This window comes from Choloepus didactylus, chromosome 7, assembly GCF_015220235.1.
Source record: "Choloepus didactylus isolate mChoDid1 chromosome 7, mChoDid1.pri, whole genome shotgun sequence".
Taxonomy (NCBI): Eukaryota; Metazoa; Chordata; class Mammalia; order Pilosa; family Megalonychidae; genus Choloepus; species Choloepus didactylus.
The window spans coordinates 67,776,776-67,804,735 of record NC_051313.1 but is presented as its reverse complement, the minus strand read 5'-3'; the positions used below and the strand labels follow the sequence as shown (position 1 = coordinate 67,804,735).

Genomic DNA, 27,960 nt, shown 5'->3' with positions numbered 1-27,960 from the left:
ATCATATATTCCCTCCCTTGTGAAAATTAGAATTTAAAAATGTTTATAGAAACATTCTTTACCTTTCTAGTTGATAAACTAAATAAAATGAACAAAAATTAAAATACTAGAAATTTATTCACCACAGATGAATAAGTACCTCTTATATGCCCAATGGAAAGTGAGAAAATAAAATAAAACAAGACTCTTTTCTGCCTGCCTTAAGAAAAATAAGAAAATTATGGTTATGGATTTTTTACAGACCCAAGGTAATATGATATCTGTGGTAAATAAGAACAAGCATGAACACAAATCTAATCCTTCATTATTATGAATACCTCGGAACTAATACTAAAACTTCGACTGGCTTACACAGTTAAGGTTTTCACACTTACTGTGTCTAGTAATAACAAATATAGCAGAAATCAAAACACTATGCTAATTACTGCTGGCTATCAACCCCAAGAATGCAACTGTTTGGAGCATTTTTCTGATAAATTGTTATAAATCTTAATCTTGATAGTATCATAGCTCATTTTTAATTTTACCATTTGGGTTTTAGATGGTCTGAGAACATTGGCTAAACATACTACATTTATGCCAATAACTCTGTACAACTGGATGAATTGGGGGGAAAAAAGGGAAGGTGTGGTTTTGTAGGCTGCAAAACTCCACATGCTATGTATATATAGTACACATATATATCATAATTATAATCTCACCACAGGAAAGTCAACAAACTCAGTGAGCCTTCATTTTCTATTATATGTACATTTTACAAGCTACAGATAGTTTCTTTCCATACTGCTTTAAAAAAAAAAAAGGAAGAAGAAAAGAAATACATTAGACAAATTCAAATGCAGCTTAACTTAAAGGTTTCATCAGACCATATGTGCAGATACTTGAGATGATGACAGAGTTAAGCTTCCCAGGGTCCTAGAGTCAAAGAAATTCTGCTGACCCCCACTGCTAAGCAAGTGCACTCCTTCCACAGGGGGCAACATCTGCCGATCGGTCATGGTCCCACTCGGTGAGGACCCCAAGAAACTTCCTTGGGAAGAAACAATTTTCTCAGGACTAGCAGCCAGTTTGGGGGATGTGGAGAAGTTATATCCATACAAGGCACAGGGGCTGTGTAATCTGAACGTGTTATAGGAACCCTGATGGGTCTGGTTTGTAGCAAAGGCATTGCTGGATGGTGAAGGCATGATATACTGGAGCTGGGGCGACATCCCTGAAATCTGCATGGACAAGCTGGTCTGTGGGCAGCTGAAGGTGTCACCATCACTGCCGCCCATGGACATGTTGACGGAGGCGCTGCTGTTCACGCCCACGTAAGAGGGAGTCCTGGGTGGGGCAAAGGTGTCGCTGGTCTGGCTGGTGAGCCTGTTGTACGTCTCGGCTAAGGACGTGCTGTACCGGTTGAGGGTGAGGCCTGAGCGGGCACAGGCAGAGTAGTCAGCTGGAGCCAGACTACACAGCTGGCTGGTGTTGGGCCCCAGATGGAAGGCAGGAGAGGAGCAAGGGGAGCCAGACAAAAGATGAGGATGGGTGGCAGGAACACCATTCCCAGAACCTTGGAGTAGGGCGGAGGAACTTGCATTTCCTACAAAAGAAGTTGAGATGTAAAGAACATCAACTCTATAGCCATCCTTTCCTTGCAATTTTTTAAAGATGAGCTAGACATGGCTTATTACAAGGGGGAATGGGGTCTATAAAGATATAAAGGACATGGTCTCGGCTCTCAAAGAATTTATTATTTTACTGAATTTAGAATGAAATAATGTAAACACAGATCCTCTTACTATTTTCAGACAAATTATCTTACCAAGGAATGATGTATTTTTGAATTGCAGAAGATATTAGGACACTACCACATAGAATTTTCACATTTTCTCCTTCCATTAGCTTTCTCATTGCTTTCTGATTTACTACATTAAATATTACAAACACTTATTTTATCAGCAACTTCATAAAATATAAATTTCATGCTACTCTGTATCTAGTTCCAAAATTATACCCATCACCTCTCTTCTACCACCTCTGGATCAATATATTTTCTTGCAAGAAAAAAAAGGAACTCAAAGGAAAGAGATGAACTGACACTCAGTCTCAAACACATTGGGTGCTTTCCACTGAAAGCTTATGTATGTCTTGGCATGTCTTGGCTATTACAATTAAGCAATATTCTAACACCTCAAAAATCTCATTTCCAACCCCAAAACAGGCTGGTGAATCCTACGCTAACACAAGAGTAGAGGTCCAGCAAACAAACAATCCTGTGAATCTTATAAAGGGCAGTCAATCCTGCATCCAATCAATAACAACGATGGTCACTGATTCCCCTCTCAGGATTTGTTGGCAGATTGATGTTTGCAACTTGACAGAACTTATGGGTGAGGGGGATTCCAAAGGACTGCACAGGTTGTAAACCTCCATTGCTCCAGTGACAGGTTTTTTATATAGCCTCTCAAGAGAAACTAAAAGTCCAATTCAGCCAGTGATGATTATCTAAAACCAAGGACACCGAGTTCTCACTGGAGAGCTGGGTAAGCTGATGAGTGAAAAAAGCAGACATAGGCTGAAAGTCCTACCTACTGAGCAGACTAGAGAGGGGGTTCCTTCCCTTCCCATGCAGCAACTTCTGAGGAAACGAGAGCCCCAGGCTTGTGGGAAATATTCAGATATCAAATATCAGGGAGTACACCTGATCTGGTCATCAAAAGAAAAAAAAAAACAAAAAAAAACAGAAAACCTGTGCCAAGAAGAAATTATCCTGAAGGAAGAAAAGAAAGGGTGAACTAGAACCAGCATCAACAATTTCTTGTGAAGTGCACCTGGCACTGGAGCTCATTAGTCCACCTCTAATTTTAATAAGAGATTCAAGGGAGAGGTAAAGGTCATGCAATATATAAACAGCCTAAAACATTCAAGATTTAACCTATGACCAGACACCTCTTTCCCTGGCCCATCCCTATTCTACAGAGAAAATAGTAAAAGGATGCTGGTGATGATGTCTCTGTTATAGGTATAAACAATGATTTCAACATTTTTCAGTGCCTGAGCTTCTAGCAAGAGCAGGCCAAATATAAGACCCAGGAGAACTCTGTGATTTACCTTGTTTGGGGATTCCAGGGATATCTTCAAAGGTGAGAGTCCGTAGTGAGGGCCGCCAGAATGCATATGACTCCACCAGGGCTTCCAAACCCATTCTAAACAGAAGGGTCACGATGGGGGCGGACAAAAGGAGTCTAGTTAGGTACAGCTGGTACTTTATATTGTTCACCAGGAATAAGAATCTCAGAAAACAACATTGGTGTTGATGGTATCACCCACATTGGCAGGACAGGAGCTTGCCACAGGCAGAAAGAAATGCTCCAGAGATGGGCTACTATTCTGTCACCAGGAGCACAAGAGAATGGAAACCACACAAGATGCCCTGTTAACATCCTCAGAAAATGAAGCCAACCTCAGAGGATAAAAATCTGCCCCCTTCGGCTAAGGAGTGGAGATGAAGAGTGTGCATCCTAGATACCATGATCCCAAGGGTCTGCTCCAGTCCAGAATGCACCCTCTCCATCTGTCTTACATTTCTTCCTCTGATGAGGAAGGATTAGCCACAAAAGCATGCCCCTGTACTGCAACCTCTTTTCTTGCCCCATCATTAGGTGTCTCGGCAGCTGACGTCACTCAGGGACACAATCTCCACCACACCCAGTACAGCCAAGCTGGGCTCTCCTTCCAGCAAAACGAGGTCCAGGAGAGGGCAGCACTGGCTTCTCTGGCCACTGTGGGAGACCAACGGGAAGATGATCTCACACTGTATACATAGTGTATGGATCTACAATTAGTACAGAAAATTAATTTAAAGCCCCTGCATACACTTGATGAATGGATACTTAAAGAGACACATAAGTCTGTTATGGACTATTTACATGATGTATGTATATTTTTGAATGGATACTTAGAGAGACATATAAGTCTGTTATGGACTATTTACATGACATATGCATATTTTAAAATTGTAAACTGAAGGGCAACTACTCCAAGAAGGTTTTGTCTACCTAAGTCACCTCCTACCATGAGTGAGTCACAGCCTTCTCCTCCTCTAGGTTTTGGGAATGAGCCCTACACTCAAATAGCCCATTTCCAAAACAGCTGCACTTGAGACCTTGTCACTCATCCTTCAACTCCCTCAGCCCTAAGCAATTTTAATCTAGAGATCATTGTGCTTCTCATTAAACATATAGCTCCCATGTAGGAAATGCCTGCTTCCTGGGGTGTAAAATAATACTCAGCCATCTCTTGTGATTGTTGGTCATGCTGTGGGACTTAATATCTTTAATAGAATAGACTGAAGGTCCTACCTTCTCTGGATTCCCTACATCCCCAAGTCATGATCAACTATGAATTAAAACTAGAAGAAACTACCCCTAAGAGCCATACCAACTATACACTGTGGTGAAAGCTCTCTAAACTCCTGAGAAAAGTGATTTCTGTAGAGAAACCCATCTCACACTACTCATCCCTCTGTTCCATTCTGTTTCATACATGGAACTTGCTTAGAGCCATCAGAGTGTAGTGTCTCTCCATAATGTGTTGATTTCTGTCATCATTCTACGAGGAGCATTACTACCATCTTCGTGACAGGAGACAGCTGTGTGTTCGGATGGCACTATGTGTGCCCACTCGTGAACACATTCTCACATGAGTGCACACAGGAACCTGACGCCTCTCTTAATTCACAGGTGGGGAGGGTGCTTTGGGGGCACTTCAAGAAGACATCACCAGCCCCACACAGGTGCTCATACTGGGCTGCCAAAGGGAAGAGCAGGGCACAGGGCAGAACAAAACATGCCTCACCTGGGTTGCACTGAGAGCCAAGGACATAATCGGGCTTTGAAGGTAATCAATGAGCCACAAAGAAAGAATTATTGAATGATAAAAACACTGGACTGGGGTTCAAGAGAACTGGGCTGTGACTGCAGCTCACTATAATCCTCTGTGTGGCCATAAGTAATTTCTTAACTGTCCTGGACTTCAGTTTCCCATAAAGGGAAGATTATTAAAAAATTTCTGAAACTTCTACTAATTCTAAATTTGTTTGATACTAGTGATTTTTCCCAAATGAGACACTGTATCTGACCAGACTATGGGCCAAGAGTGCTCCATTAGTAAAATTTTCTGCACATTAAGGTATTGATTCCTGGGCAGTTTGATAGGCCTGGTCCACCCCAACACCCCATGTGGCCTGCAGGTTGTATTTAATACTAAACTAATGAATGCTGGGTGCTGTTTAACTGATTACCCTATATTTACTTTAAATTAATTCTAAATTTTTATGACTGTCTAGAAAAAAAGCTTTAAACGCTAAAGAATGTTAGAACACAGCTTTACATAAAACTGCTTTTTATTACTACATAGATGAGTTTTAATAATTGTGTAGTTTTAAATAATAATGATACAAAAGTGGTCATGGAGTAGTCTTGAGGGGAGTTTAATAAGAATATTTAATAAGAATGCACTAGACTTGGAATTATTAAGTATAGAGCTGGGCTTTACCATATTATTTGCCTTAGCAGTGTAAGCATCATTATACTTCAAATACAAATCCATAGACCAAACTCTTAGGGATAAGTTATTAGTCACCACAAATATATAACCTTGAGCTTTAAAGAGGTGCTCTGAAGGTGACATATCTACAACTGATCTGCTTTGGAGCTATCGATATTTTTCCTGAGGTTGCTGTTTCACACTGCAGGTTCCAGAAAGGATTTCAGATATTTTGCAGAAAACAGTTATAAAGTATTTACTAGCTGAATCTAGACTTTTTTTTTTTTAAAGCCTTCATTTTCTCCAGTAATGGAGACTTTTCCCGCCTAGTTAAAGAAAAGATAAAAGGCACCTCCTGCAGGAGTGCAGCCAAGGTGATAATTTATACAAGATGCCTTTGAACAATTTCCACATTTTATCACCACCCTAATTTATACTATCAAATGGCCAAGTTTATTTAGTAAAATGGTTATGTTTTTCCTGAAGTATTTAAAGAGAAGAAATTTTTGTACCTTCCTGAGTAAAAAATTTTATAGGGTCAAACCTGAGGCCTAACTGAAGAATGAAACTATTCTCAGCACATAAATTCTCTTTCACTTAGCAAATGTCTTGCAGGAGAGCTTTTAAGGGCTGAAGCTACCGATTCCCATAAAATAGGCTGTGGAGCCGTAAATAGCTAGAAAGGAATAATTTTTAATTAAAGCAAATTGTTTTATACAGTTTAAACAATCATGGGTCCATGTTTATTTATTGTGCTGCTTAAGTTTATTTCACATATAGGGAAAAATAAAAATAGTCTTTGTTTCTATAAGCAGTAACAACAGCACAACAGAACCAGGCCTAATAAAGGAATACACTGACTTTTCTCTCATGGCTTTCTTCCTATTAATATATGAAAAAATATTATCCCCCAAACCAATGCAACCTCTAGAGGTCCAACATAAAACATAGGTTCTTTTTTATTTTAAGGGAAATAAAAGATAAGTTAGAAATACTTAAAGCTGACAAATTCTCTCTTCTCTATTGCATTTATCAGTGAAAAGCGTCAGTCAGTATTTTTAAAAAAATCAGAAAATATTGATTTGCAGATATTCAGCATTCCAATATCTGAGGAAAAGCATTAATGAGGAAAAAGTGAAATAATTCATTTAACTAGTACGAAGTTATGTGTAGTCTCAACATGCTTTTCCTGTACTAAGATGATGTTTAAGTATTTGGAACAAGATTAAAATTTTAAATTTTAACAGGAGTTAAAAATGTTAAAACATAATTCATTATTTTCTATACATCCATTAAAAGTTCATCAAAAATTCTGGAGTCAGGGAAAAAATAGCAAGCACCATGGATGCCATGTCTATATGTTCCTGAAACAGCTACAGGGAGGTGAAAAATTTCATATCAGACCTAGCCGTTTGAGCTCACCATACCGAACAACAGGCCTCCTCTTATTTTCACCAATGCCAGTGATTCTTTTCACTGAACAAATTTAAATAACAAAAGGTCTTTTCATTATGTTGACATATCTAAAATTGTTCCTGAAAACTTCATGTATCTATCATCTTGCTTCTACACAGAAGGTTCTTCACTATTATGATCTACCCAAAATATGCCTTTAAAAATATTTAATAATTTATAGTCTCAAAAATTTACTTAAAGTAATACAAAACTCTTAAATGGATAAGTACTAATCTGTTTAAACCAAAACTACAAGATTCCATCAAAGCATTTGTCATGGTAAAAAAAAAAGAGCCATCCCAAAGGTTTACATCAGTCACCCCACTAGTGACCATTCAAGTTACTAAATGATGGTTCAATTTACGTTCAATTTTTAAAAAGTCCTCTGAGAAGCAAGATTAGCCAGTAGGTAATACAACACAACAAAAACCAAGCAGTTCCCAGAAGCAAAGTTTTCCTCCACATTGACACAGACATCTAAAAAGACAAAGAATAATTTTAATACAGCAAATTTTTTCTTTCTTTTTTTTTTTTTATAGGAATATCTGCAAACCTTGTGACAGAGTGAAGAAGTTCAACAACAGGCCCTGCTACTGGTCAGCTCTTGTGAGAGAAAACCAAGTCTCTGCAAGCACTTGCATGTGTATTCTGAGAAATGGGTCTCTATCTACACCTACCTTGCCAAATTAACCAGCTGAAAAACCTAAAAATCTGGACTATTGTATGACTGTTTTCACTGTAAAATTTTAAATGAAATTGTCTCTAAAATGAGATATTTGGTGATTTTGACTTCATGTAGACATAGCCTATTAATACCAAATTTTCAAGAAGTATTAGAATAAATTCTGGAGTAAAATAAGAATTGCTGAAATACTTCTTTTTTAAAATAAGAAAACTCAAAGCCTCCCTCTGGAGAGCATTAGTTTATATGGAGAACTATCTAGAGAACGTTTGTCTATTATTAACTGCTATTACTATTAATGGTTATTTTAGAAAATGTTGCACCAAACTGTATTGGAATAGAACTATATCAATAAATCCAAAAGCTCTTGGCACACAGACTGGGTGATCTGCTTTTTGATAAAAGTAATAAAGTGGAATTCATTACTGTAGTTCTCCCACTTAGTACAAACACCGTAAAACAAGACACAGAAAAAATAAACAAGAGTGGCTGTCAGAGGAGCCAAGACAAATTTGGAAACTAAAGAGCATCAGCTCTCTTGGCAATGAGCAGTAGATTCATATTCTAGTTGGAAATTGAAGGGAACAAAGACACTATCACATTCCAAAGACATAATCAATATTTAGTTGTGACATTCCTACCTAAAGTCTAAACCCATAGTGGATGCAGAGAAGATAATGACTTAGGATATTGAGGTCCTCAGGCCTGTAAGGGCAGGCTTCTCCAAGTGGCCTTCAGAAGAAGCACACGATCAATGGACACTCTGAGAGCCTCTATCTTCACCCCAGTATCACACATGAAAGTTTACCTTAGGAAAGGTGAACCATTACACCAAAATATAAGTTGTTTCCAAAGCTCAGTAGTATTAACTAGTTTAGATTTCCATCAGAAGTTATTTCAATACCATGGTCAGTAAATTTAACTGTTTACTTTGTCATAGAAAATCACAATAAGAAATCAAATGTGTTTATCACAACCAGAACGTTCTATACTTACCTGTTTCGTCCAGAGTCTCGAAAGCCTTTGGCAAACGGATTCCTGTCTATCTTCAGGCGAGTAATCTGCAGAATAGAAAATTATATCAGATGTCATACAAATGCCAGAAAAGGTTATTATAGACAGAAATGATTGCAGAAATGCAAACTACTCAAAAATTAACTTTTGGAGGATTCTATTGCCTTCTTCTTCTCCATCCACCAGATTTCTAATATCTTAAAAAGAAAGATAAAAAAAAATTTCAGAATCATCTAGAAAATTAATCTGCTATGAAAAAGGAACCCCCACCCCTGCTCAATCTCTATAAAGAGACAAAAATTTACTTTGCTTTTAATCTCACTAAAGGAGAAGATTCTGAGTCTTCTGTTGATAACGTGTCCAATGTTAGACAATCCTCTCTGAACTGAGTTTCTTTAACTTTGTGATGTGGTTTAATCCTGCTTCTTTTGCAATAGTGGTGATGGGGAAGCTAATAACAACTTCTATTTAACAGCCATTTATATGCCTGAATGTTAGGCTTCCACTCAGCCTTCTCTTCTTCAGAATTAGGTAATGCACACTCCTTTCACTTTTCTGCCTCTCTGTATGTCTATGTCCTTCCTTTAATCATCTCTGTAGCTCTCCTCTAAAGTTTTATTCTTTCCTCTTGTATTTGTGGTGTCCAGGCTTGGCCAGAGCACTATAGTGAATGTCTAAGTAGAAGTAACTACCACTTGAAGATTCTAATGGTTTTAATCTTATACTTATAGTTGAAATAAATGATGTTTTAATTTTATAGTGCTAACTTGTTGACTCACAACCAGCTTCTTGACGAGGAAGACCCAAAATTGGGGGAGCAAATTTTTACAAATGGTTTAATGGTCTATATAATTAGATATACCATCTTGAATTTGAAACAAATAAACAACATAACGCCTGTTTCCTATCAGATCTCCAATTTGGCCAGTGGAATTTATGGCCTATTTTCTAAGAAGCCTGTCATGCTTTGCTTTCTTAGCTTCTTGGCTTAATGAAATCTACATTCTTCTGATTACACCATCTTGGCTAAGGATGAAAACCACTGGATAACATTAAGGCAAAAAAAGGCATCTTTAGAAAGTCATCTGCAATCTCCCTATATTGTCCTTTGCATGCAATAAACCACATATGCTCTATATAATAGTTTCTTAGTACATGGGCAAAAGCATGTTATAAATTATATAAATGAAAGGGTTTGCTAATTAATTCACTATGCCTGACACTATCATTAAAGGAATTCTTCTTTACAGACCATTATAGTTCAATTTTCTGTTCATTTCCAAATATTTTTTAAACAATATTTTTAAAGAGTACACACATATATATAAAATGGTCCCCTGTCTAAATAGAGATATATCCCAATCATTATCATTATTTTTTGTTGCTAATATCAAATTTGTTGAGTGTATACTATGTATGCTGTGCAGACTTTTATGCTTATAATCTCATTCAATTCTTGCAACAACTTGTGTTGATGGTATTACCTTGGTTTTACTGTTTTTGTTTTTTTTTATTTTTTTAACTGAATCTTAAGTAATTTTTCTAAGATTACACAGTTACTAATCAGTAGATATGAGCTAGGACCCCAGAACAGAGCCACTGCTGTCAAACACTAGACTAGACTGCCTACCAATTTTCCCTAAGTTATTAAAAATAGTAGCTGGGAAGTTAAAATATTAACATCAATGCATTTTATCATTACCAATGTCCCTGCTCCTAATTTTTACACTCTTTTTATCCAACTGTCATTGTTGGATTGGTGAGCTAGTTGCTAATTGGTGAGCTAGTAACCAACATGTACCAAAAGCCCAATGCATCTGGTTTATGGAACCACAAAGTCTGGTAGAAATACACATGTAACACAGTTTATTTGTGTGTGTACATGCACAAAAAAAAAAAAAGAGGAGGAGAGAGAAACAGAGAAAGAGAGAAAATGAGTTGGGTTTGTTAAAAAGGTACTAAATGTCTCTGCTTTTTTCTCCACGTGCATTAATTTTTTTCCTAAAAAAGAAACCATTTTCTGCCCCTTGAATATTTTCTCTAATTATCTCTAGGCCTTCTAAAGGTTACATTTCATGTTCTTTCCTTAGTCTTTCTTTTTATACCCTAAAAGCTTATATAAAAGGGTGGCAATATGAATGTGACAGAAGCACAGGGAAGCTTTGGCTGGGGCATTGGACTGGTGCCTCCCCAGCAGATGAGAGCCGATAAGTCTCAGCCCTAACAAAGAACACACAGGTTGGGTTCCGAATCTCCTAAAAAGCTTTCAAACAACAGAAACCACAACAGAAAGAATATAAAGGCTTAAATTCTTAACTGAGATATCTATAAATGTAAAGAGAAGACTGGAAATAGTTCTTCCAACAACAGAAATGATTAAAAAAAAAACAAAAACCTACCATAGACCACATCAGCCTCAATTAAGGCAGCTATTTCTTACACAACTTGGTCTGTTGCATGAATTAAGTAACTGCCTCTGATTTGATTCTCTACCTACTTGGCACATGTAGACACAGCCTTAAAGAAATATATATATCAAACAAATACATATATACACATATTTTCTTCTACAGAAAATAAATATTTCTCTTCTCAAACTATTTCTAATTTTCTGAAAAACTACTCCACAACTGATGCTCTCTCAGACTATATGCATATGCATGACCCTCTATCACAATTAAACTATCTTGGAAGAAGTAGTCTTTTTTTGGATATATGTACTAAAATAATTGTAAAGGAGAAATGGTTCTGAAATATTTCTGACAATACATGGAGCACAGTTTTAAAAGAAATTAAGCTCCTAAATCCTATTCTCTGCAACACAATTCATTTTTCATATTTTACACTTTTATTTCCAAGGCAATAAACATGCTTTCTAATTTCAGTTTTCATGTCATGATTAAGTATTTCAAAATAGGTAATAAACCTATACTGTCACTTGCAAGATACATTCTCATCTAAAGAAGTCTTCACTATAGTAGCCTCACTTGGGGGGAAGCACAGGTAAATAATTGTGATTACAATACATATTCCTTAGACTTCATATGTGGCAGATGCTTTATAATAATTCATAACATTTAAATACAGTAAAGAGGATAGCTCCCTTCCTCTTTAAACCTGAAATAAAAAGTCTAGACAGATAGCAATTCTGAGAACATTACCTGCTGATTTTGATAGGCAGTGACAGTTGTAAAGACAGTTTCTGGGAAGGAGAATGCCTTCACTCCCTCCCCAACTGGAACAGGCTTGATGGGAGAAAGATCATCTCCACAGTCTTTACGGATGACATGGACTCGTGGTTGGTATTTGTGCATAGAATGAAGAATTATCTACATCAAAGAAAGAAAAGCCACACTTATCAGGAACCTTTACTCAACCATGACACCATGATTAAATACTTAATATGCAAAATAAATTACGGTTGGAAATTAAAATCCAAGGATGCAGATTTGCTAGTTTAATAAAATATATCAAAATTGCAGACAGAGGACTAAGAAGTTATTTTCAAAATGTGCATAAGCATACAAAACCAAAAGAAAATAATTGTTTTGGTGAAACCCTGGGTAAATTCATGTGAACTTAACATCAAATTTTCTGTTGATGAAAGTACAGTAATAAATTCATAAATGTCTTATTCACCATTATAGAAGAGAACACAAAGTTCAAACTAATGAAACTAAAAAATGAGATTGAAATGACTATTTAAATTCTATTGCACCCATCCCCTAAAAACGAGTATTTCAACACTAGATTTTCTTCAGAAGGCATTTTATCTTCCATCAGTGACACCCCACCTTCTGCCCTAAATGTTTGAGTAGGTATATTTGGCTCTAGGACTGTCTCTGATTTGCCTAGGGAGCTCAGTGTCATCACCTCCATCACAACAGGGCTTATGAAACTCAGATGCCCAGGGATGGAAAAGTGGGCATGCTCAAATAGATTCTAAGGGAATGTGACATTAAGGTCAACTAACTCTTCTTTCCAATGATTCTACTTCTGGAATTTATCCTAGGGAAATATTCCAAACTCAGAAAAGCTTTTGTGTACAAAGACAGGCACCACAAAATTATTTATTATAGTGGAAAAACTATAAACCACTTATATATCCAACATTAGTAAATTGGTAAGGTAAGTGAAAATGCATCCACACAACAGGATACCATATTATGCAGTCATTACTAATGCTGTTTAGGAAAATTTTAACAAGGTGGTGAATTTAGCTTTTTAAATGTTAAATGACAAAAACATGATTCAAATTGTATATAAACTTATTACAAACTACATAAAAATAGGCAGAGTAAAAAGATCCCATACAAAGACATAAACAGTGGTCATCTTTGGGTTATGGGATTGTGGACAAGTTTTTCCTTCTTCTTTACATGTTCCATGCTTTCAAAACTGAGTGGGCAGGGTGAAGAAATAGCCTCACCCAATGGGATTTTCTATTTGCTACTGGGATCCCATGTTTAGGTATTTGTTCATGAGGATAGTTAACAAACCTATATCTTTCCTGAGCTACAAGGTTGGATTTCAGGTGCTTGGGTATTTTGAGTTTGGAGGGAAAGCCCTTAAATAAAGAGTCCTGGAAAAACACAGTGGTTGAACTGCCACACGTTTTTCAAGAAGTGGGCAGTTTAATAAGCCAAATCCTTTGGCCAGCTCAAATACAAATAGTCTTCTATCTGGAGAGTGTCTTTACTGTCTGTGTCAGTTTGAAGCTGTGACATACCCCAAAAAAAGGCCATGTTCTTTTAATCTATTCCTGTAGGTGCAATCCTATTGTGGGTGGGGCTTTCTGGTTAGATTGTTTCAAATGAGATGTGACCCATCCCATTCAGGGTGGGTCCTGGTCCTTTGATTGGAGTCCTTTGTGAGAGGATAAAAGACAGAAGAAACCCAGAGAAGCCCCAGAGAAGCTGAGACAAGGACACACCCACAGAAGCTGAGAGACCCACTGAAGCAAGAGGCTGAAAGCAACGAAACTTGGAAGAGAAGGACCAGCAGACACTGGTCTTGTGGCTTCCCATGTGACAGAGGTGTCCCAGATGCCAGCAGCCTTTCTTCAGAAAAGGTATCTTCCTGTTGATGCTTTAATTTGGATATTTTCATGGCCTTAGAATTGTAACTTGTAAGCTAATAAATCTTCATTGTTAAAAGCCAGTACATTTCTGGTATACTGTATCCTGGCAGCTTTAGCAAACTGAAACACTCTCCCAAGAGAATGTCTTTATTCCCTGGTAATAACCAGCACTGTGGTCAGTTTTTTTTTAAACCCTGAAGTTTTTCTTTCTATTAATAAATAAATGCCCGACTAGCATAGAGCATGATTGTGTCCATCAAACATGCTTGTTGGGGAGTCAGCATGAGTGTGAGACAAGGGACAAGAGCAGACAGTAGCCCTCATCATCACATGGACAAAAACACACAAATACGAAACTTCTGGTAAATTTCCTTTCCAGATCTTAAAAAAAGGACAACATTTCAATAACCCATTAGTGGCTCAGAAAATCAATTTAAAGGATTGCAACCAAAAAATGCTTAAATAAATAAAATTATAAAATAAAATGGACTATAAAATGGACTGTACTGCTTGTAGTAAGGATAAGTAAATGTTTTGGTAAACTTTTTCTGTTATCAAGAAGTGTGTGTGTGTGTGTGTGTGGGTGAGTGTGTGTACACATCTGGTCAAACACAAACTGTGTGTCTTGCTCTGAGCCACTTCAAAACCTTTGAAAAACTCAGGAGCAAAATTGAGTTTTAATGATTCTAATGCCCAGCATATCATAAACAGATTTTCACTAGATATGGAATATTTTTTATTTTCCTTTTCTCAGTATATTATCTGAGTTACATGCCCACTAATCCACATTTAAAAGATAGAAGAGAAGTCTAAGTTCATATCCTTGGAAGCCCCATTTCTCAGCAGGGTTGAAAGGGCTCTCTGGGGATATTTGAACTAAGTAGTTATTTTTTTCAGAGCCACATAGCAGAAGGAAAGTTAGATGAAGGGGGAGACTGGGGTCTGCTCTCTGACCTCCAAATATAGCAGCTCCACTTTCCTGTTTTACATGGAGGGCTCTGGGCAACAATACATTTGACATTTTAAAGTCTGAAAACAACTGACATATTAACACTCCCAATTTAGAGATAAAGAAGGGAAGAGAGGTCTGAGTCCTCAGGGCCAGAGCTGGAAGCCAGGCCCCCTGGCCAGGGCTCCTCATTCTGGGTGTATGTATTCACTTACTGATTTTACGATGTGTGGGCCAGCTTCACCCCTGTGCCAGGCCCAATGCAGGAAACACCAACATGGTTCTCAACTTGTGGGGACAGGCGATTAAGTCCCAACTGGCGTTTCATTTACCACCTAACTATGACACAACGGTCCTCGTCCTTTTCCTTCAAAGCACTAATTATAAGTTTTTACCCTAATGTACTCTTTTAAGTGAGAACATCAGATGACCAATTAATAAATAACAACTGTCAATGTTAACTCTAATTCTTCCCCTCCTTTATTTCCTAACCGATCTCTCTCTTTAGAAAACTGATGAAACACCTGATGTCTTTAGGGGGAAGAGGAGAGGGCATGAGAGTGCTCTTTCCCTTCTCCAAGCTAAGAAATAAAATGCCACTGGTAAGCAAATAAAACTGAACAAAACAGAGGCATTTATAAAATCCCAGGATATTTAGCATACCTTTTAGAAATAAACCTCAGAGCAGAACAAAACTTGGAGAAAAGCTACTTTACCTTAAATAAAAGTGAAACAAAACATGAAGTGTGTGACCAATTCTAGAAGATTGGAATGAACTGATTAAAAACGAAGGAGACAAAAGCTGATTTGGGTTTCTGTTTACTAGTCAATGAAACGTAGCAGCTTGTTTTGTGAAGTCTTGGTTCTCTCAAGCAGACTTCCCCCACTGAATTTTGTTTATAACCTTATCTCATTTCAAAAATCATTTAAGGTGGATTATACAGGGGCTGATGTATGCTAAAGGACAATTGCCAATAGTAATCTGAAGTTTGTTTAAGTAAAATATTCTCAATACTATCTATAAGAATTTAGTATACTCCTGGGAATTTGTGGGAAATGTTAAAAAGCCTGTTTTTCTTCATTACTGCCTTTTAATGAAGTATCCAACTTATAATGGTGAGTGGAAAATAATATTTTGTTTTTTTAATAGAACAAGTAGAACCAGGAGAACAACTGGCCTTACAAACAAGGAGACCACAATGATAATGCCTATCACCTAAATTCAAATAATTTTACCTACATGTTCTATGCTTTGTTTAGAGAGAGCATTTGTGGTGTGGGTGGGAGGGAGATGGGGGATACCTCATAGCAAAGTCATATGGACCAATGTCCCTAAATACAGAGTGCTTTGCCATGTGGCAAGTTGATACATGTTTTTCTACTTTAATAACACTAAATTTGAGTTAAAAGAAGCCCCATATTACTTATTTCTGTTTTGATGAGTCTAAAGTGCCTTTGGTTTGACAGACAGGCCAGCTGCGTCCCATCTTACAGAGTGGCTCAATAGTGAAACACTACCTGCTGAATCTAGAAATTCTCAGGATGGCCTAAATGCCAATGTTGCAAGAAGTCAAGCAAAGGACCAAGAAGTCCAAATAACAAAACAAACCTAGCTCCCTGCAGTTTGGTGAGGCTAAATACTGACTCGCTTTAAATGGCAGTGATCCAGCCAGTAACAGTGGCTCATAGCCTCCAGAGCAAGGTGGTAATCTCCAGTCTCACGGAGGGACTACATGTTAGGATGAGAAGTAGTCCAAGGCCCAGTCGCCGACCTGTGACAATTTGATTCCTAAAATTACTTTGTGTTTAGTTAATAGAAGTCCAGATTCACATGGAGTTCTCAAGTCTATATGTTGAACACTTGCACATCGGTAGCAAAGTAGAACTGGGAACTGAGAGAACAAAAAAAGTAGGAAAGCAATTTAGAAAGCAAATCTGCAAATCACCTCTCATTTTAGTCTACAGTGGCCTTTAGTAGACTACAGTTTAGTATACTTTGTTAGAGATTTCTGTCACTTCCTTTGGAACTGGAGGTGGGGGAGAGGGGCTCAACTACCTGAGGGCAGAGGGTGAGTCTCTGTGAGGTTTCTACATGAAGAAAGGCGCTGCTGAATTAGAAAGTTCCACCAGAAGGGCACCACTGTCTTCTCAGACCCTGAGTCACAAATTGACAATAGAATTAGAAGCTAATTCCTAATCTCTAATCTGGCCTCACTTGCAAGCATCAAACTGAGCAGACACCTTCTCAAAGCCTTCCCAATCTCTCCTTATTAGAATAAAGCAGAATCTGTACTCCTTGAGAGCTGACAGGGTGGTCATCTGTGCACGTATCTTCTCTCCCCATCTAGGGTACTAGCTCCCCAAATGCAGAGACCATGGTGGTGTGTCTTTTACCATATTTTACATCTTTAAAAAATGTCCTTTAAATGAATAACACTTTCTCCCTACTTTCTTGTCCAGTATCAACTAATCTCAGAAATACATTTTCATCTCTTTTCCTCCCCATGCCACAAATACTATCTCCCTTTATTAAAGTATTCCATCCTGCCAAAATCTTAAGAGAAAATTTTCATTCACAGACAACACACTTCTCTAGATTTTGCCTTTCTCTAGATTTTGCCTTTCTGTTTTGTTTTTACCAATAGAGAAATATTATAATCATTTAAGTTTTAAAATAATATAATTTCAGTTTGCAATCTATTCTTTTGTGTTTTAAACAACTGTTGTTTTAAATAAGTTCTAATGAAATCACAAAACTTAAAATCATATAAACTACTAGATATAAATCTATTATTAAGACATCATACATAAAATATTGTAATATAATATTAGATATAGATCCAATAATTTAATCTGAAAGAATAATTCTAAAATGATTGTACTGATTTAAATTATTAAAGAGTTTTTACTTACATATAGCAGTGTATAGTTTTAAACCCAATTATCTCTTTAAAAGATCTCTCTTAAACTACAGAACTCACAAAAGTGTAGTGTTCTTAAGGTTCTGAAAACAAATAACCCTTAATGGCATTCAGTGTAAATTTCCTTTTCCAAGAAAATAGCCCTTAATGGACATGCTGGCAACACCTTCACAGCCAGCTCCCGCAATGCTGCAGAAGAAATCAATGTTCTTCCACTAAAGTCAAGTGAAAAATAATTGTTACAACTTGACAATAAAAATAAACACTAAAAAGAAGCAAGATGAAGTAATACATTAAAATACAAGGCATGAAGTTGAATTCAGAAAAGAAATCTGCTGTTATTTTTCTGATTCCGTTTAAAATCAAAAGGCAACAAACAATAAACAAAAGCACTGGCAATGTGAGATTCTACTAGTTACTGCATGAAATTTGTATTTGAATGTTTTCTGCTTAAGATACTGTCTAGCAACTTGAAAATAATATCCTGTCATCATTATATTACTAGTTTATGACAGTCTGCATTTTTGTTTTAAAAGTTGTGCATGTAAATATGCTATCTTTATGTTACCTCTTTCAGAAATGAATTAGTTGTTATTCCTTTCATGGATGATGCAGTCTTCAAAAGGCATTTCAATCCCGTCTCAATCAAAACCTTCTCAAATAACACAAACCTCACAGAGATGCTAGCTCTGAACAGAAATCAGCATGTATCCATAGTTACTTGTTTTTAAAATAATAGGGCAGAATTATTGCCTAGGAACAATACCTCATAAAAATTAATAAGGTATTAAAAATGACTGCATTATTGGAATGGCTAAACATGGACTTACGTATAGTGTTTCCGTAGTTTTAAGAATAAAAGGAACTACTACTAAACATATTTTGACACATTAGATATTACAAAAACAATTGGGAGCTTGCGAATAGAACACACAAACAGCATAAGCCTGGGCCCCTTACTGAGAAGCAATGAGTCTCAGATGGAAAAAGTGCTGGATGCGGGCAGGACACAATAAATCATTATCCCTGTTCACCCAATTCCCAAGTATTCATATTCAGAGTATAATAATTAGTACCTCATGGGATTTCAAACAAATTTTGATTCCGGTACAAAGGCAGTTTATCTAGTTTTAACCTATTAAATGCTTCATAGGATTTTCTGGCCACAGACATGGTCTCTGATGCAAACATACATTTGATTTTGAACAGATTATGCACAGGCTGATCAACCAGGGAAAGGCTATGATGCTCTTAGAAGAGTTCATCCCCTTCAGTCACCCACAGCACTAATGTGGCCGTGCCATCCAATGGTGGCACGCAGGGAGTCATCTACTCACGTGGCCTTGGTCATCCAGTTCATTATTGGTGAGCTTCAGCTTGTCGAAGCTGATGACTTGTCTCATCCAAGTTTCCCCTGAAGCAGGCGAATCTGGGTGAATGTACACCCGGGGTGGCACAGGGGAGTCTGCGTTACCCGCCACCATCCATTTAGAGCTGTGGTAAACATACCTAGAAGGCAATGACAAAGTTTAGGACATGGACTTTAAGGTTCCTGGAATCTTCATCTCAGTAGAATCAGATAAAATAGTCATCCATTTTTTTTTTTTTTTTAAGCCTAAAAAAGCCAATTTCTTCTTTACACCCAGTATGTATAAAATAAGACCTCAAGTGCTTTTCAGAAACTCACTGAAGCAGTGGTGGCCTACTGACAATTCAGAGTAAGCTGTGAGTTAAGGGTTTAGTGAATAATGTGCACATTACCACCACCATAAACGCTAGTCTCTTATTTCTTATGACTCATACATATTCATGTTAGTCATTCTGCCTGATATTCTAATATTTTCCCTTTTTTCATTTGGACATTCAGTTGATCTGAAAAGACTATTAAATCATCCAGCATCAAGCTCAATTTAAGCAGATCTCAAAAATACTTGCAAGTGATAATATCTTAGCATGTCTCAATTCCTTTAAGATCACTTCTCATTTTAGTTTTATACACAGGCTGACTGGATAGGCAGTGGAAGCAAGGGGGAATTGTCAGAAGTTCCAGTAATGTTATTTTCATAGGGGAAAAAGTTTTACCTATTATCATTTAGAATTATTTTTTCTAATGCTACAGCACTATAAACCAAGGACATATTATTCCATTTAATTTAAAAATTTTGTAAATCAAAAAAGGTAGGCCTCTAGTCTCTCTTTCTTGACCTGTGTAAGAAAATTCTTTCAGTTTGAAAATATTACTGATTGAAATACAAACCAAACTTTGAAAATGATGGCATATCTAATTAATATTACTTTCCCAATTCAGAAGTAGAACATACTACTCTGTTTGTATACGTCAAATGTGTTGATTCGGTAAAAGTAATACATTTAAACAACAATGCTTCAAGTAATGAATAAGATCCTAATATTTAATCCTATATTCAGATTATCATTTATTAGTTAATTTAAATACATTAATTAAAGACTAGAGAGTAGTATATTGATGAATCACTTACAAATAGTTATAAAATGAAAATTACAGGCTTAGGAGCTTTTCTTTTACTCGTGTTTTAAAATATGGCATACTAATTTAAAGCAACAATTTGCAGACAGTCTCAGAAAATTCTACTGTGTAACATACCAATTTCTTTTTAAAATTACATGAAATATTATCACAACATCTCTGATGAGGCCCTTTATTTCAAGTATGGTCATATATTTCATTCTCTTTTGAATTCTCAATATACCTTTTATTTGTTATTTCCTTCCCTTGAGGAAGACTACATAATCACAAAATTAAGAAGAATAATTTTTTTTAAACCTTCCTCTAATTGTTAAGGTGTAATTTCAATAAATAAGTTCCCAAGTGTGGGCTTTGTAAATATTAATTTAACATTCTTATAAATGACAATCATTTTTAACTTGACCAAATACCACTCTTTGACATCAGAGAAATAAACAAAAAAACTTTTTTCTAATACTGCTGAAAAAAAGGGGAAAATAAAATGAAAATCTTAAAATACAAGAAAAATTGTATTGTGAATATGAATTTGCTCATTATCAAAATATAAAGAGTAATATGCTTTATCAAAACCTTGAAAAGCATGCATATTGAATAGTTCAATATTCATACTGAGAGAATAAATACTACACGTTACACTTTCTTTGTAAATATTCTAAACACAAATGCTAAAAACAAATTTCTTCTTGAGAAATTATATGTGAAAGCAAATTTATGTTCCACACTTGATGTTTTAAAATCTCACATCTTAATAAATTTCCTTGCTTTATGTAAAAATAAATAAGAAACAGTTAAGTAAAATAAACTGTCCAAAATATGGAAAAGATTTGGAGAAAGAAACAAAAGACTAACTTAGAAAAGAATGGAGTAATTTCTAAGCTCATTATATTATCTTCCTCAGCTTAAAACCCAACTTAAAATACGGGTTTTAAATCAAGCATATTTAGAGAAAGGACTCCAATGCCTTCTAGCTTCTGTCATGCAGTCAGATAATTTTAGCAAAACTCCCTAATGATTTATTTAATTAAAATAACTAAATAATGCAATTTACACACAAAACACAAATAATAAAACTGTCTTTTCTATTACCTTTTTTCGTAGTATCCCATACTTCAATGTGTTAATTAAAATCTGTGCGCTTTTTAACACCATAAATCTATTTCAAGAAAGCAATTCCATAAATTTTCAAAAGTGGTAAAAACCAAATCTGATTTTGTTTAAAATTTACTAAAAATAATACTAGTCTTTTAATCATTCTAGCTGTTTACAAAAAAAACTGAAAGAAGACCAAAATTTAAAACAGCACTTTCTGATTTTCCAAGCAGTCCAAACCTTCTTTAAAAATTGTTAGCATTTTTAACTCTTCAGAAAAATAAAAAGCCTACCATTGAAAATTGCTGATTTACTTTTTTTTGCATTAGGAAAAGAGTAAAGGGTGGTTTGAAACTGAAGAATGTGCACCTTTTCAAAGTTTACTTGATATCTAAATAAAAATACCCTATTTCAAAATCCAAATACTATAAGGTTTTTTTTTAATATTGTTTTAAGTACCAACCAAAAAGCAACAGTAAGGTAACAATTTATTACCATTTTAAAGCTATCTTAATATCCTAATTATGAGATTTTACTTCTCTTAATAGTAGAATATCAGAAATAATTTTCTCAAATTGCAGAAAGGAAAAAAGCCCATATTTTATGATTTTGAAATTAATAAGTTAAATTGAATTTATTTGAAGAGCAAAAAAAATCATGAAGAAAATGAAACATTTAGTGTAATATTATGTATCTCTACAAACTTTACTTAATATTTCCTCTCAAAATTCTTATCAAAATGTAAATCAATATGAAAGACAAATTTAGTTTACAACACCAAACTACAATAACAGTAGCTTCTAGTCAAAGTTCTTAATACCTGGAAGACATTTCTGGGTTTAGCAAAAGTAAAACAAAAATTATGTTTCCACATCTGCTGCAAGATAAGGTACCGGCTGGACTGCGGCCACTGGAACCCACGGGTGGTTGAATTACAGATCTGGAAATTCTACTGGCTGCTACAAACAAACATCAGTCCTCACAGAACTAGGCACTAGCCTGCAAAATCCCAGCATTTCTTATCCTCCTGTAGCCAATCACTGTACCTGTATCTTTTGTTGTCCACTGGCACAATATCCATGGCAATGTAATACTGCTGGTGGGGATCTAATCCTGAGATCTTCACTCTCATTGCTGGAAACATGCGTCTATGTATAAGGGAGAAGGAGAAAAGAGGGCTTGAGTTTTTTTGTTGGTGATTAAATATGAAGAATGAGTAAGCACAGAAACCTTTCAAACTTCTTTTTTTCATATGGACAAATTTCTAGCATACACTAGGGTAATATAATTCAAAGAAGCAGACTATAGGACATATCAAAACTCAGGGTTTTAAATGTAATTTGTTGTACCCCGTACTTGCAAGAGAAGTACAAATGTAATTTGTTGCACCCCGTACTTACAAGAGAAGTACACCGAAGGAGTAATGGCACCAAAGAAAGCACTTTATTTTTTAAACAAAAATCAATAGGCATATTTACTTCCATAATTCAAATAATAAAATGCACCAAATGGTAGAAATAAAAAAAAAAGAATTTCTGAAAGTGATAGAATATATTATAATGTGAAATTTTTAAAGGGTTATAAAAAACCACAAGGAGCCAATGTGCCATACTATAACCAAACAATATGTTCTTTATTGAGACAGGACTTCCTGCCTGCAGCATAGTAAAGGTGAAGTGCAAAAGTTACTCTAAATTTGAAAGGTATAGTAAAATTTCTTTATTGAAAGCAGAAACTAAACATAATTTATATTTACCAAATCATTCCTTCCCCCACCGTATCCAGAAAATCTGTTTAACCACACTTAAACTTTGCTAACTAAAACAAATTAAAATATGCATTTCTCTTGGCTTCCCAGAGATGTATATCAAAGGAGATGCTAAAGTGAATGCACCTATCCTTTACAAAACGTCCAGTAGCAATGACTACAACAGCAAATTATTGGTTGTGGGCTAAAAACTAAAACAGCAGTTTTCTCTTTTTTCTTTTTTTTTAACTTTCATCTAATTATTTATCCCTAGGACCCTTTCCAGTTAATCTAATTTTTGCTCATTTAACTTTATAAAACAAATTTCAGTACTGTTATTTACCAGATTTTTATTCTATAGCAATAATCTATTAAAGACCACTTCCCTAGAAAAGAAAATCCATTATTTCTAACTAGGCATGAGAACAGTTTAATATGCGGGTTGTTTAAGTGTTATTTCAGTGCACCTGTAAGATAAAGAGTAAAGGTCTTTAACTACATCCTTTATAACACAACTGTTGCTTTGTGTTGTTGAAGACTGAATTTGGATCACTAATAAAAGCTCTGTGAAAATGTAGAAGGTAGCACATGGATTCAATAAAATATGTTTTTGTAATTTCTAACAAGTTTGGGTACTTTTATATTATCCAGGTTTTTACCATGTGTACTCTCTGAACCAGCTGTATGTTTTTTAAGTCCCTTTTAATGAAGCATAGTATGCATAAATTTCATTGCACTAAATGAACTGAAAACTTTAAAATGCAAATATTTCTGTGCCTTCCTCAAATTACTACAATCTAGCCAACAAATCTATTCATTTTATGAACTAATGTATAAACTAATGTAAAGTTTTGAACTTTACACTTCAAAAAAACCTGATAGATCTATAAAAACTTCAATATTCTTCATCTAATTTAAGCTAATATGTTAGGTTTCATTTAGAAAAAAAATAACCACATAACTGTGGATCTACAAACAAAATGATTTATAAAAATCAGGGTAGTTTTTTTTTGCAGCTATATCTAATTGAACATGTATTATTGGTGATTTCAATGACTTTTCATCCTCGTCAAATATGAAAATAGCACAACACATCACATCCTCACATTGCCAGAAAATATTCTGATAAAGAAACAACCTGGATGTCTATAATCTGAAAAAGCAAATTCTAAGTTTGGCTAAAGAGTAAACTGCATTTGAAAAATTAAAGAAGTGGGGTTGGGGGATCTGTTCCCTCGTTCCAGGAATGATAGCCACAGCCTATTAAATAAATGCCAAGATAGACTTAAATATGACCTCAAATCTATAGCTGCCTGCACGAAGAACGTGAACCGCGGCAGTTCCAGCACCGGCAACGACAGTGATCCTGTCCCCACCGCCTGCGAATCCAACAAGAGGGCGGCCGTGTTGTACCCTTCACGGACACAGCACTTGGTAGGGAAAGCCGCCTCAAAAGTGGACCACTGTCTGGGGCCTTGGCATGTCTGTCGGTAAATGGTAACCCGAGCGCCCGCCGTTCTGCAGGCCCTTCTCCTTCCTAACCTACCGAAGGGTGGGGTTAGGCCAAAGCCTGGGGATGCGGGGGGTGAGGGGCGGTGAATTCGCGCCGACTGGCCCTTTACCTGCCCGCCTTGGTGATGATCATCTCCGTGCCGATCTCATGGAAGCGCTTCCAGAGCTCGGCTCCCTGCAAATCCACCCGTGGAGCCTGCGGCGAGGGTAGCGGAGTCCCGGGCCGGACCAGGGCGGGCGCCGGGGATCCCTTCGGGGAGCCTCCTGGGGACGCCAACGGGGAAGAGCCCTGCAGGAAGCCGTCCTCACAGCCGCCTGAGCAGCAAAGAGCAGAGAGTGGGAGAACGGGTGAAGGGTCCACAGGGGAAGTCGGCCGGAGAGACGGACCCCCGCGGGCGGCTGAGAGGAGGGAAAGGGCCAAGACAAAGGGGACGCTTCCTTGCCATCGGATCCTTCTAACAGGCCCATCGATAAACAGAATGCCCGCTGAAGGAAAGGTCGGCCCTCGAGTGAGGGAGGCCTGCCGGCCCCCAAGTCTAGAGACCGGGAGAGGTGTGCGGGCCGCGTCCACCCCACTCTCCCAGCTTCGGCTGGGCCAAGGCCTCAAAAGAAGGTTCGCGCCGCCCCGGAGGTCTGGGAAGCTTGCCCGATGGAGTCCGACACGCGTTCCGGGGTCCAGAGACCCCAGTGATGGCCCAAACACAACCCACGTTCTCAAGCTCCCAGAGCCAAGTGCCCGGTACCCGGGCTCGCAGTCCAAAGCGCCTGGGTTTCCTTCCCTTCGCGCTACAGGCCCGGTCGGAGGCATGTTCTAGAACGCTCTTCAGACCCCGCTCCCGCCAAACTCGCGAGCAGCTCTGCGTTTCCACCCAAGCAGCGAAGCAGTCAGAAGAGCGCAAAAAGCAGCCCAGCGGCTGCCGTCTGCTTTGTACAGCCAGAATCAAGAGGGCAAGGCAAGGGAAGCATTCAGCTTTCCCCGGGAAACCACGTTGACAAACACGCCGCCCTCTTCCTGGTTTGCACGAGCGGTTTAGGGCATTCATTCCGGTTTCGGAGGGGCTATGCTGTCGCTCCCCACCCCACCCCCAGCCGCATGCTCTTAAAAGTTAGGGGAGAAAAAAAGAGCACCCATTGGCTGGGACCCCAAAGGAGGCAGATGCGGAAACCACCGATCTGCACCTCCGGGAGCTGCAAACAGCCGCGGGTTGCGAAGTGGGCGACGGGAGCCAGCGAGGCGAGGCTAAAAGCGGTATATTTACCGTCTGGAAGGTGACCAGAGATGCGCGCAGAGAGAGCGGCTAAGGTCTCAGCGTGCTTAGTGCCCTAACGCCCACGGCTCACAGCGATAGTGGCTAAGCTCCCCCGGCACGTAGCGACACGGAGCGTAAGCACACGCGGCAACTCGCAGAAGTTCAGGTTCTCTGCCGCCGCGCCGTGACCGCCGGACCCCGACAGGGACGCGCCCGTGAGAAGTTAGGCGAGAAGGGGCCGACTCACCCGCTGGTCCCCGGGAGCCGCAGCTCCGCTCTAGGTCTGAGCAGCTCCTGGCGGGCCCCGACGCCGCCCCAGTTGGCGGCGGGAGTGCGACGCCTTCGTCTCTCTCGGAGGAACCCTTTTCTCCAACGCCGTCGCTGCGGCTACAGCCTCCGTCGTCCGCCGCCCCGGCCGCCTCTTCCGCGTCCAGCTTTCGCCGCTTCTTCTGCAACTGTTGCTGTTTCTCGGCGCCGATCAGCGCCTCCACGGAAAAGGCGTGCGCCTTGAGGCTTAGCATGTTGCACGGCGAGCCCCTCCGCTTCTCCGCCATCCCCGCCGCCCGGCGCCCGCCCGCCCGCCACGCGCCCCTCTCTCATATACACTCAAGCGGGCACACGCACGCACACGCTTTTCTTCCCCACCAAGATTTAAACTGTCAGGGCTTCCCGCAGGCCGAGATCGTCCCCCTTCCCCGCCGCGGGCAAGAACAAATTTGGCGATTCCTCTTTCTCGCTTGAGTTGGGATCCAAGAAACCAGCGACGCGCCCGCCAAGCTTCCTTCCCTCTGTCTCTCGCGCGCGCTCTCTCACTGATGGACTCCTTCGCTCCCACCCCCTCCTCCTGCTGTTCCAAGATCTGCCTCGACTGATGCGCCAGAGAGGACTAACATGGGTAAAAGAACACTCTGCGGACACAAATTAGGGATTGTAATTGAAATTTGTTGCCTTGATCTGTCAGCACTTCCAGGCAGGAGAGCGGTGGGAAGAACTTGCTCATTAGTGTCAATAAAGCGGCGGGGGCGGAGCTATGCACCCTGTCAATCACCGAGATGGCTGGCCAATCACAGGACGCCGGCTCCGCACAGCCCGCGCCCACTTCCTTACAAGGTAGCGAAAACACTGGGGTGAAAAGCGCCGCCGTCTGGCTCGGACAAACCAGCCCCGCGTTCTCTACACTCAATGGGTCTGTCCTCCGCCCACAGCCCAGTCAAGCCCCAGAGACTTCCTGGCTTTCCTAAGCAGGATCTGGAAAGGTGCAGGCTTGTGACTTTAAACCCAGACGATCACCGAGTTAGACTATTAAGACTCTTTAAAGGGACCTTAAATTCCCTTACCACTTAAGGTTGCTACAACTCCGAACACTTTGAGGGTGGGGAAAATTCACAGGCACCAGGCCCACCACTTCTCATTTAAACATTCCTGAATTTAGTAAGCACCCACTCTGCACCGGCCGTGGCACTAGGCTTATTTATTTTGTTCCATGGATTTTTCTCGGGGGAGAGGTTCTGGGGGAGAGGTTGTCAGTATTTAAATCCTTTATATTTAGGGGAGCAGAAGTTTATATTATCGCTCAGTCCCTCATGTAAACCTGTCAAAGGAAGCAAGCCCTTTTCTTTTAAAGCGTGGTAGTTATCTTAAAACGTAGGCCATGGGATTTTGATTCTGTATGTCTGTAATGATATGGATTTAGTCTTAAAACCCCGTAAGATTTTCCATAATGTAATGCTTTAAGATGCAATAAGAGTTCCCATTGTATTTTTTTTAATGTCTGTGATTTAACGTAACTTCATATTTGTCCTACCTTTGACAATTTACCGCTTTTTTCTCAGGCTTTTAAGGAGACAAACCCCAATTTAAAAAACAAGAACTACTCTTTTTAATTGAATGGCACCAAACATGTACATGTACAATTTGTCTTGTAGTTTCACCTTGACGTTTTGTTTAAACACAACAACAACAAAAAATGGGTTTGGTGTAAATAAAACAAATGAAGTTCATGGTGTATATTATTCTTAATCTTTGGGATAAAATACACACAAAGTATTGTTTTCCCTGCCCCTCATTCAATTCAATCTCCGGAACCGCTGGCTGACCTATTATGTCTCACTTCTTTTGGAGCTTTCGGTCGAGTGATTGAAAAGTTTCGCCGCCGCGATCTTTTCACCGTAGCTGGGGAACACAGGGTTGCTTTCGAGGCCGGACAGCGCCGAAGGAGCGGGA

At 38.5% G+C, this 27,960-nt stretch overlaps 1 protein-coding gene across 1 annotated transcript; it reads right to left on the bottom strand.

Moving 5' to 3' along the window:
• Window positions 1–860: 860 nt before the first annotated feature.
• Window positions 861–26,291, bottom strand: TBX18 (T-box transcription factor 18). Its single transcript, XM_037843848.1, has 8 exons — window positions 25,985–26,291; window positions 24,598–24,802; window positions 22,275–22,376; window positions 18,971–19,142; window positions 11,845–12,012; window positions 8,666–8,730; window positions 3,097–3,191; window positions 861–1,585 (listed from the first exon to the last, which is right to left on the bottom strand). Exons 1-8 carry the CDS (start codon window positions 26,289–26,291, stop codon window positions 861–863), a joined length of 1,839 nt encoding a protein of 612 aa, XP_037699776.1.
• Between the last annotated feature and the right edge of the window lie 1,669 nt (window positions 26,292–27,960).

Excerpts from the sequence above, each read along its gene's own strand:
- TBX18 (XM_037843848.1), bottom strand. The coding sequence starts at position 26,291 with ATGGCGGAGAAGCGGAGGGGCTCGCCGTGCAACATGCTAAGCCTCAAG. Across the intron at positions 22,377-24,597 it reads ATCATCACCAAGGCGGGCAG|ACGCATGTTTCCAGCAATGA; the intron begins GTAAAGGGCCAG and ends CCTTATACATAG. Across the intron at positions 3,192-8,665 it reads CGAGACTCTGGACGAAACAG|AATGGGTTTGGAAGCCCTGG; the intron begins GTAAGTATAGAA and ends CCTTCTGTTTAG.